The following is a 12,206-nucleotide window of genomic DNA, read 5'->3' as shown; positions in this document are numbered from 1 at the left end:
TATGCAGAATCGTGAGATTTGTATGAAATCAACCACACCCCCCCCCCCTCCGTGCATCAACTTTGGTTGGATAGCCAATAGTAAAGGCTCAAAACAGCTCATGGAGCAATATGTTTATAAAAAGATCTCTGATTGGCTGAAAAGTCACACCACGCTCCTGGATTTCTAAAACTCAAATACAGAGCCAAGGAGCAGAGGCCCAGTGTCCTCTAAGAACACTTTGAATTGCAATATACTCAAAGGTTATTATGGATTTTTGACCAAATGAAGCAAAATAAAAACTTGCATACTGCAGCTTTAATATCAGATCACGACACCCCTACAAATCAGCATAAAGAAACCTTACCAAAGTTTCCTGTTCTCTTGGGCATCACTAAATCGTCTAAATCCTGTTTCAAAATGACTGATATGACAGACAAGACTTAGCTTCTTCTCTTATCTAGCTGAGACTACAGCTGAGTCATGACGAAATGAGCAGTAAAGTCATTATGCGATGGAATACAACAAGACGGCAAAAAATACTGCAAAGCCTGCATTGTTGACAAGGACGACGCAGGGAATTAGATTGAGGCGGAGGAGACGATAAGGTGTGAAACCAAGAGTCAATGGCTTTGACGCTGCCTCCAACAGGAAGAATGAGTGTGGATCTTGACCCTGGATATAATTGGATGGGCCGCAGTGATAGAATTAAATCACTGAACTAAAGTATGTGCAGAGGTAGCAAAGCAAGGGTGGCCTGAAAGTTTCTTTGTGATTCTGTTTGGCATGCAGCCTGTAATGAGACCATAAAGGCATATTCTTTAGGAGAAAGCACAGTGCTGAGGATGAATAAACACCAGGGGGTAGGAGATATGTACTTGTAATACACAACATACTGGATATAGTAAGAGAATCAGCTCTCGTTAAAGCTGATATCCAGAGGATGAAAAGAGAGAGAGAAAATTCAAAAGCGACTGTCTTGATGTCCCTCCCTTAACTGCTTCACTTCCTCCCCCTGCCTCTGCCAATCTACCAGAAGCCACGCCTCTACTTTTCTTCGCACAGAGTTGCATTGATATAGGTCTATGGGTCATTGTTATTCTTTTGGCGATGGACATTTCTGAGATAGGAGCCAAAATCATATTTACCTGTTCGCTGTTGTCACGCACGGCCTTGTTTTCATGCGCAGTTCCGCATTCACTTTGACTGACAGTCTCCGCTACAGGAAGTCGAAGTCTATTGGCTGGGCGATCGCGGTGCGATTTTCTATTTGTATAGGGGTCTATAGGACGAAGGCGGGACTTATATACATTGACGTATATGAATGACCACCGGCAGTAGACCATAGTAAAAGACTAGTTTGGTATTTTTATTGCATTTCAAAAGAATGATACATAAACATAGATTTCTCAGAAACTCCAGATATCAGCTTTAAGAAGGCTGCAGCCTATGAAAGGTGTGACTCAAAGACATCTTAGAGTCAATCTATATCATGTAAAAAGCCTTTTTACTGCGCCAGGATATCGTAAGGCTTTTTTTGTACTTTAATTTATTCAGAAACAGTTTTTTTTTATACTCAATACTGTGAATTTTTGAAAGAGCTAAGGCGCTGAATACAAGATTCCTGAGGCAACTTATCCTCTTTTCTTCCTAAATGTATAAACACTGTGTAACTCATGGACAAGAATAACAACCGAAGCCTCAGTGGGAGCCTTGAAAACACACGAGGGAAAAGCCGTGGAGGAGAGAAGGTAATCCATAGAAATATAAATCGTGTGCTGAAAATAGAGAATCGATGGGTGTTAAATGCACACATTTCAGTTGAGTCCTCCGACCTGACCGCATTTCATTTGTCAGGATCAACAAAAACAAAAGGGTCAAACTGCTCCATAGCATGATGACATAAAGATCAATGTGGCTGTACAATTGTAGCAATAACTTTAATTCAGCAAATGCAAACATACGCACAGAAGTTGAGTGACGACCCACAAAATAACTCTGAGTTCACTGTTTGTTTTACTTTAATACTGACTCAGCATGTTTTTTTCTCTCTCCAAACTTCACCCATTGAAAAATAACCCTACACTCTGCCAAATGTTCATTAGCTGTGTTCAATCGAGTATTGATTTAATGGAAATTATAACCTACTAGGGCTGGGTGATATATTGAGATTCAAGATATATTGAGTTTGCGCCTATACGAATATATGTTTTTATAGCTTATTTTGTTTTAAAATACTTGTTTTAGGAGTCGCTGCTTTATCTACCTCTCGGAACAGCATTTAAAGTTCAGTTAGATGGGTTTCTGAGTGTGTCCTAACCCAGAACTTCCCCTAAATATACACACTAAAGAACTCACTCACACTTGCTGTCCCTTGTAGGAGAAAAAGCCAAAAGTGGCACATTTTGTGCAACCGTTTGTTAATAAATGTGCCTGTGTGGCATGTTGCATCAGCAAATTTAACACTGAATTGTATTTCTGGTCAGACTACATTTGAACTAAAATTATCAACATTTATATCATAAATCGGCATTTTGAGGAAAGAGTTTTGGTCTATATCGCCCAGCCCTACAACCTACTTGTAATAAGGTAGTGGTATGACTCCTGCTTATGCAACCATATTGTATGTCATTTTCTCTCTGCGATGTCATTGATTTCACAGGATCTTTACTCTCTTTTCTCTGCACTTTGAGCCCACAGCTCCTTTACAAAATCAGATGTGGGCATTTGTGGACTTGCACTGAGACCAAGCGGAGTAATGCTAAGTTTGAAAGAACTAAATAAAGCTTGATTAGAGCAGGAGAGCATATGGTATAGGAGTGTCTTCTGACCCTGAGCAAACCTGTTTAACATCAGTGCACCGCCCTCTGACAGGGCCAAACATGTGCCTCTCACTGCGCCATCATTTGATTTGGCTGAAAACCCTGCATAGGGAAGAAAAAAAAGGCACTGGTATTTTCTGTTCCTAGATTAAAGGGCTCATGTTACGCTAAATCAACTTTTCTGTGCTTTAAACATCATAAAAGTGCTATTTGGGCTTCATACTCATGGCCAAAGTGTTTTTTTCATTGATTCCCTCAATCATTAGTTAGGTTGTGATTTGCTTCTTTCTTACTGCAGGGTGAGCCTAAACACCTCGCTCCAATTTGATGACACGTTCCCACTTTGATTGACAAATTTGACGCGACACTGAGCTGGAGAAGCCGCGCCTCCAGGAAGCTCTCTGCCGTGATTGACATGTAAACAGACACGCCCTCACAAAGGTGAGCATTTCAGCATCCTTTGTGCAGTGCAATGCACGTATTTTCTACAGTCTGTGTATGTACCGGCGAACGCCCCGCCCCCACGCTATGTCTCGTGTTTATAAAGCAGCATGAGCTAGGCTACAGAGAGGGTGGGAGGAGGGCGGGCCGTCCTCTGGTTCTACGTCACTGTGCGGGGAGGAGGAAGTCAGTGTCTTGTCTATAGACACGCCCACTCATGAATATGCATAAGTAGGCCGCAAATCAGCCTGTTTGTGTAGAGTTGCTCAGAAAGTGACTTTTCAGAGGCTGAAACTCTGGGAAAATAAACCTTAAATACTATGTTTTTGGGGTTCTTAGAACAAATTGAGATGGGTGAACAATAGCATGACATGGGACCTTTAACCAAAAAAAAAAAAGGTTATACATTAAAATAAAGTATTTAACAGGTTTGGAAAGAAGCTCCAGTCCCACAGCCCTGTGTCTCCCTGTTTGTACAATAGCAGGATAAGAACACTGCAATGCTATGAAATTACTAAAACCTATCCTTTTAGCAAAGACACAAAGTTAATATTTTATATATTTACATATCCATGGGTGTGTGTGCCCCCCCCCCCTATTCTGCCATCTACATTCTGCTACAATCATGTGATGTAAAACACCATGTGGGAAAAGTCCACTAATTAGAAAAAGGAGAACTGTTCAATATAAACCATTAACAGGACAGTTTATCCTCCTTTATCTCCTAAAGAGAAGAATTTACAGCTTCACCAGCGTCAGGCTATAAATTCTCACACAAATCTTCAAATGAACAGCAACAAAATAGACAGAATTCTTTCCATTTTTAACAAAGTAAAGGAAAATGAGGATTTTCCTCTATATCAAATGCCTAGAAGTCTCTGCTTAAGCCTGATAATAAAAGCAGGATCAATAAAATGCATACGTGTTATTATGATGTGCTGCTACTAGCGTGACAGATATAGGAATGCAATACATTTTTAATAAGCCAGCAAGCTTGACTTTATGGCAGTGGCATGATGGGATACCTCTACTTTAGTGTCAGAAAACAGGGGAGAAAATAAATTCCATATAATTTTGTCTCCTAATGCATGCTGATGGTTTATTTATAAGTAGAATTGAAAGCGTGAATCATCGGGGCAGCCTATTTTGCCTGCCAGAAGATTAGAAGGGACTATCTGGCCCTTGCGTTGGTGCATTATTCCAGACAGTGAAATATGGGAGACAGCTGTATCACTGAGGAGCAAACACAGAGGCAATGCCCTGAGCTGTACATGTTACAGCCACACACAGAGAAGATCCACTATAGGGCCCCACGGGTGGTCCTTTATTTGATGATAAAAAAAGAACAAATTAATAGATGTGATTTTAATTGGCTTTCTTCTTTACTGGAATGTAAGTAAGTGGACAATCTGAGATATTTAAATGAACCATTACACTTGTCTAAATGCAGGCCCCATATAAAGAACATTTCATTAAGTAAGAGGTTTATATTTTAAATTTTAAAACAATACTAAAACATGAAATCTGTACTCATAACCAGAATTTTTTCACTGACAGTTAACTACTTTGCAACTTACAGGTGCACCACAAAATTAATTGATGTATTTATTTTTAGTGACTCAGCACTTTCTTAGTTGAAAAGATCATCTGAAAGTGTTTGATCAGCAGATTCTACTTCACACAATTACACTGTTGTCAAGCAGGTGCAGAGAACTTACATACATTTCAAGAGGAGGGAGCAACTCTTAGTTTCAGAGTAACTGACAAACCCAAGAGAGATGGAAACTCCCTTCTTCTGTAATATCAAAAAGACAAAGAGAGCCCCTGAGTTTGCGTTTCAAAATGACCCTAATTTCATTTCAGAGTTATTTCCGCATCATATCTGCATCAGTTTAGATGTTTTTGTTTTGTTTCATCAGCTTTCCCTAATCAGATGTCATTACAGGCTATTAAAATACCTGGGATCAGGCTACACATGCTTAACTAAGGTTAGTGTACTGTAGTTAACTATTCTCCCTATTTCCATATTCATACACAGCAATAAATGTGCCAAAACAAGCACAATTTTGCGTGATCTCGTGCACTTGCTAAAGTTGGACATTAGACAACGGCTGTGTTTGAAATGTATTGCGTACTATGCACTACAAACTCGTATACGATCTACTATATACTATTATGATTAGGATGATGACCGTTCCCAATGAAGTATACTGTATTTCCAATTTTCCCAAGATTCATATCAAACCTACGACGACAAAAACCTGAAGCACACTGAGGCTAAATATCTCCTTTGAAAATTCTCAAAACATTTTAAGCGAGAAAGTGACCAAGTAGAATATCAACATGTGGTCTTTTGATCCATAAAACCCGTAGAAACACATTTATGCCGACATTTTGGTGATTTTCTGAGACCCGCCATTGTGCTACTGACTAAACTTCCTGTTAACTTCAAAACAAGAGCCCTATTTACAAAAGGGTTAAAAGCTAATGGACTTTTAGCTTGAAGCCGGTCCAAGGATGATTTTACGTTCCGCTCGCAATGCATCATGGGGCGGTTGAGTATGACTAGTGTACCCACAAAAATGTGCCATTATAGTATACATCTGGGTATTTCTCGCGTACTCAGTCTTTCCATACTATTTAATGCGAACGCGCTACGTACTCATTTTGATGTCAGAAATATTATGAGTAGTATGTCCGCTACTCAAACACAGCCCACCTGTTGTAGGAGGAAATGTGTCATTTTGTCCCAAAACAAGTCAGCAAGGGTTTAGTATGTGCCGTACAGCTATTTCCATTTCTCTGACCAACTATTTACAGAGACAAATTGCATGTAAATGCATAATATTTTCATAAAACAAGAATGTTAGCGTATATTTAGTGTCACATTGCAATTTCCGCTTCATTTTGTATAAAAAAAAATATATATATATATATATATATACAGTATATATATATCAAATAATGATAACTATAATTCCATTTCCATTATGCAGGTGAACTCGGTATTTACCGTGGTCAAGGAAAATCGGAGGCCTTCGATATACTGTAGTTTAAGTGTAAATGACTTGCAGTATTTATTACCAATAGATGTTTATTACCAATACACTTAATGGGAAGTGTAATAAAAACACATCTTTTTAATTTCTTAAGGGGCAAATAAACAGATCGTTTCATGTTGAATCATTGAAATAGAAAAAAAAACCATCACTAGACCATTCAGATCATTGCCTCCATCACTTGAGAAATCAGTAAAGATGCGTAGCTAAAGAAGATAACTGAGGGACTGTGAGCACTTCCCAAATAAAAGCGACACTGACCAAATATGAGAGGTTTATACCTGTCACCAGCACCACAGGGCCTTAATTAAATCTGACAGCAGCAGGGTTATCTCCCTGCAGACGAAGTTCCTTGAAAAAATATTGCTGCAGAAAGACAATAGACAATTGGAATAAATTTGCACTCCTAAAAACCTCTTTTCCACCTACTGCTGCAGAAATCGCTCCCACAAGGACGGAAATTACATGCTAGCTGATCACTATTGTCTAAGCAGATGTGTTTTAGGATGTTTGGCACATCAAATATATGCTCAAAGATGTGAGTAGAAGCAATGATTTGAAGGCACCTGACGGCCAAAAGTGTAGAAAAACAACACAGTAAAAAACAAACGCAGACACTTGAACGGGGGAAGTTGCATGGATTTTGTTTGTTTTGGCACAAATGATTTTAAACATTATCATTTTAGTGATAATCTCCTCCTTTTGCCACATTGCAATCTTGGCCACGCAGTTTATTGAAAAATCACAATCATTTCCAACTAAAATATAGCCTTGCAAATAACTGTGTTACAATCCACAGCACATGCTATGATACAGATACAGGTAGTGAATGTGTTGCAGTAGTGATTTAAGTGATATGGACGTGTATTCTGGAAAATTCATTACAGTGATGTGATATTATATGATCAGGCTTTTGGTAGCATCTTACTGCTACGACTAAGATAAGCATGAGAGACATTAAAGGACATCTTTCCCAAAGATGCTGTCCAGCATGTTAATGTGTGTGTGCATGTGCGTGCGTGTGTGTGTGTGCGTGTGTGTGTGTGTGTGTGTGTGTGTGTGTGTGTGTGTGTGTGTGTGTGTGTGTGTGTGTGTGTGTGTGTGTGTGTGTGTGTGTGTGTGTGTGTGTGTGTGTGTGTGTGTGTGTGCGCTTGCAAGTGCTTGTTCTGGATATAACAGAGTAAACTGACAGGGATTTTCGACTTCAAGTGAGCCCTTGGGTTAAAATGGGTGTGGGAATCTCCTTAATGTGTGTGTGTGTGCGTGCGTGCGTGCGTGTGTGCGTGCGTGCCTAGTCCAGATGTGTCTCACATCCAAACAACAGGAATATTTGCATTTTAAGCACTTCAATCTTTCTGCATGAATTAATTTGCTGAGACGTCACTATAGTGGGCTGATACATGTCACACATAGGCCTGGGCAATATATTTAGAGTCAAGATATATTGAGTTTTCTATTTCGGTGATATAGAAAATTACAATATCACCGATATCGATACATTTTTATTTTATAGCTCATTTTATTAAAACACTCCTTTAAGAAGTCGCTGATTTTCTTACTTCTTACAACAGCATGAAAAGCACAGTTAGATGGGATTCTGAGTCCATTAACACAGACATTCCCCTAAACAAGCCACACTACAGAATTCACTCACACGTGCTGTCTCTTATAGCAGAAAAAGACTAAAGTGGCATATATTGTGCAGCTGTTTGTTAATAAATGTGCCTGTGTGGCATTTTGCATTAGCACATTTATCCCAGAATTGTCTTTCTGCGAAGACTTTATTGTAGTATCAAGGTTTATATCATATATCGCCATTTTGAGAAAAAATGATCAAGATATGACTTTTGGTCCACACCGCCCAGCCCTACTAGGAAGGGAATAATGCAAAATAAAAAAATGGCGATATAAAATTCAAAGGTTCAAGAAATAAAATCACATTTATTTCTCTTTATTGGGATTTTTTTTCCCTTTTTATACCGTATCGTGAGCATTATATCGTATTTCATATCGTATCGTGAGTTGAGTATCTGGTTAAACCCCTACTGTTTACATTATAAAAATTCAATTCTGGAAAAAAATTGCAATAAAGCTGCAGAAACTATAAACTCATTCACACAATACTAATAATTCATCATTAAAACCACTAATAATTGTATATATCACCATTCTGAGAAAAAAATATTGAGATATAAATTGGGGTCCACATCGCCCAGCCCTAGTCACACAGTTTGACCTCAGCATCAGTTACTTATACTATCCATCAGATGGAACTTTATACTTTTAAAGCATTGCCAGTGATCATCAAAGCCTGGTCTTTTTGTACTGACACAAAGCCAAAATCCATGTAACAAACAGAAAAAAACAGACGGAGCATAATTATGACTCTCATTAAAATCTGAACCCCCTGATAGTTGAGCGGAGCTCTGAAAGGCTGACTGTGAGATAAATCAACTTGCAGATCAATCAATCCTTGAGTGTCTGAGACTGCAAATAACACACCAATATGCAGACATGTTCTAATGCAAGGATTAATAATGAAGGCATGGAGGATCACAAGGTGGGGTCCACATGCATTTTCATTAACTGTTGATTTTTATTTTATTTTTTTTTATTATCATTATTTTCGTTTTTTAACCTTAAGCATGATATTATCATGAATGGGATACATACTGACGTAGAGACATTAAATAGATAGTGGAAAAACCATTGATAAAACATGATCAATATATCCTAGCCCCTCTGGATGCCTTGGAGCATGCACACACCTGCACATGCACATTGCAGTATGCTAAACCCAATATCGATAGTATTGATGGAGGCTTCACTTAGACTGATCCCTGTCAGAAGCTTTTAAGTCTGCAGTCTTTCAGTCTGCTGATGACACTGTCTGTGAGATTAAATAATATATATATAGTATAACATCCCACAATGATGGAAATGGATGATGCAGAGAACATATGTTTAAACAACAACTTACCCCGAGGATGACAGCGTCCTCTTCTTGGAATATAGGGATAAACTTATCTCCACGGATAATTTCGGATTTATTTAGTGGACGAAAGCGACACAGCACCTTGATATTGCATTCAGCGTTACTACCAGCCATTGTTGGGGAAGAGGAAATGAATGCGCCTCCCCCAAAATATTTAGAATAAAATTTTTAAAAAAAAAAGAAGAAAAAGAACAAAGAAATAAAAAATGTCCTGTTGGTGATTCTTTCAGCACTACCTGAGCGCAGACTGAACCACCGGCTACGCGCACACGCACACGCACGGTGGGACTCGTAGGAAATGCATTTGCAAAAAATAAAAAAAATAAAAATAAAAAAAATACCGGATGAGTTTGGAGGAGGGTCCGAAATAATTAGGGGGGGGAAATAAATAGACGTAAATAAAATAATAAATGGAGTTACTGGTTGTGTCTCAAGCTAAGTGCGAAGCCGATGCCCATGTGAGTAGTAGTAGATGGGCTAGAATAGTCCAGGAAGGTCCGCTCAGTGTGGATGGTCTGCGGCTCCAGTGGAGCATGCTTTGCTTTGCTTTGCTTTGCTTTGCTGTGCATCAGTCACTGGAGGCGGGGCGTGGACCAGCAGACACTCACTCACTCACTCACTGTGTACGGTCTCCCATCAGCACCACTGAGCACGAAGAGCAGTGCACAGGACCATCTCTGCATTTTTATTTATTTATTTATTTCTTAACATTATTATTATTATTTTTTATTATTATTTCATTTCATCTTATTTTATTTCATTTCTTTCTTTTTTTTTTTTTTTTTTTTTTTTTTTATTTACATAATAAATTAACAAAACAAGCTTCCAGCAACCCATCCCACCCCAACCACTCCCCCATACATTCATACCACAATCACAACCACAATCATCCACACATTCATTGCGTTGTGACAGGAAAGCTACAGTAAATATACATTTAAAAAAAAAAAAAAGGAGCACAAAGCAAACAACATAACGATGAAAAATAAAATAAAATCAATAACACTAATCAAAAATCAATAAGCAAAATACAACACAATTACAAAAACATTTATAACATGACAAATGGCACACATTTAAGAAAGTTCACCTAATAAATATATCTCTCTAACTCAAGTGAGCAAACATTCCATTTCTTTTCATGCTCAGGTATTCTGTTGTTATTTGTTGCTATAATTGTTTCTAGCATATGCTGATGATAAACTCTATTCTTAAAGTGTTTTATACATACATTTGATATAGTTTTAGCTTTAAAAATAGACATTTTACCCAGCACGATAATCATATTCAAAAAGTGTGTACCTTTTCCTTTAACAACATATAACAAAATATTCTGTGGCCCAAAACAATATCCATAGACCTTAACCATGATTGTACACTGACTAAAAACCTTAGCCACATGTGGACAAAAATAAAACAAGTGCATCAGGTCCTCATCCCCACAGAACCTGCAACTGGGATCATTTTCTATCTGCCATTTGAACAAGGATTTTTTTTGCTACTATAATTTTATTTAAAAAAAAAAAAAAAAGTTGAAATATTCTAGAATCTATGAATCTATTGTAGTTCTATAAATAGTTCTGAAGTTGTCTTTCCACAAAATTGGATCATTAAATTAATCCTCCCAAAACAGGCAGGCTCTGTGTGGAAAAAGTGCAGTGCCCATTATATTTCAATTCCAAACACATATTATTTTATTTATCTTTACACCAGACAGCCATTTTAGGCATCTTATTGGTGCGAGACAAACCATTAACTCTTTCTTCCTACCATTTTGCAATTATATTTTTTAAGTTTTAGGAATTGCAGAAATCATCTGGTTGAATTGTAACTGATTGAGAGAAATGCTAAAAAAAAATATTATACAGTTTTCAAAAGAAATAAAATCCCCATACAAATCTAAAAGGTCATTGACAAAAATAACACATTCCTCCCGCAACAATGGCTTGTCTCCAACAGTAATGTGTGAATTCATCCTTAGCAACTGTGACTGAATTCCTTGAATTTTATCTGAAGGTGGTACTGGAAATTCAACCAAGCTTTCAATGGATCCTTGAAGAATGGTGACAAGTCCTTTAAACAATTTTGAAATAATTTGTCAATATGTATTGTTTTTAATTGGTAAAAAGGAAATATATTGTTTGAGAAAAAGGAAAAGGCTGAGTATAATCTCCGGCTCATGAGCCATCGTTTGCATTTAGCCACTGTGTGTACCAGGGTCTAAAACTTACACTGTCTGAGGGTTACAGAATGCCAAAACAACAAAAATATCTTAACAAAAAAATACACGTAAATGGTTTGTTTTATTGCTTTCCCTTTTTTCTTTGAAATAAATACCTTTAACCAAAAAAAAAACTGTAAACTGCAGTTACCTGTTTAAACATTTCAACTGCGAGCATTATTTAATTCCCATTTTGAGCAAAATATCTCCAATAATTATGGCAATGTAATTGATAAAACCATAAAATCTTTTTAACAAAAAAAAAAACACACACACACAAAACAATAATTGATTTGCCTTTATTTTTATTAGAAAAAAAAAATCATTGTTTTGTTTAAAAGACATTTTGAAAAGATAAATTAATTAGTGATTTCAAGCTGGGAGTGGCCCTGGGTTAACAGTAGGCCTGTACACAGGTTTAGCCATTCATTCAATCAATCAGTCAAATATTAAGAATATTAAAGGAGGAAATAAAATTCTAAACCTCTATTATGAAATGAAATGAAACGTGGTTTAAAATAACAAAAGGCTATCACAAAATCTATAAGAAATTTAAATGAAACATAGTCATCATTAATCATTAAGTGATCTTGATAATTTCATGTCATCTAAATGATAACATTAAATAATCAAGATTCCTTAATGTTAAAAAAGAATGTGAAATGTATTATATTGAAGAAATATGAGAC

The 12,206-nt window shown here is 37.2% G+C and overlaps 1 protein-coding gene across 3 annotated transcripts in view; it reads right to left on the bottom strand.

The window, feature by feature from the left end:
- kif5ab (kinesin family member 5A, b) overlaps positions 1-9,835 on the bottom strand; it is a 110,768-nt gene extending 100,933 nt beyond the window's left edge. For all 3 annotated transcript variants that reach the window (XR_003674090.1, XM_028446917.1, XM_028446918.1), the window contains exon 1: positions 9,282-9,835. Coding sequence is in view for 2 of the 3 variants with exons in the window: in XM_028446917.1 (XP_028302718.1) it covers positions 9,282-9,410 (129 nt within the window). In the remaining variant the exon portion in view is untranslated. The remainder of the gene's footprint in view (positions 1-9,281) is intronic.
- Between the last annotated feature and the right edge of the window lie 2,371 nt (positions 9,836-12,206).

This window comes from Gouania willdenowi, chromosome 5 (assembly GCF_900634775.1).
Source record: "Gouania willdenowi chromosome 5, fGouWil2.1, whole genome shotgun sequence".
Taxonomy (NCBI): domain Eukaryota; kingdom Metazoa; phylum Chordata; class Actinopteri; order Blenniiformes; family Gobiesocidae; genus Gouania; species Gouania willdenowi.
This window is presented reverse-complemented; position numbering and strand designations above follow the sequence as displayed.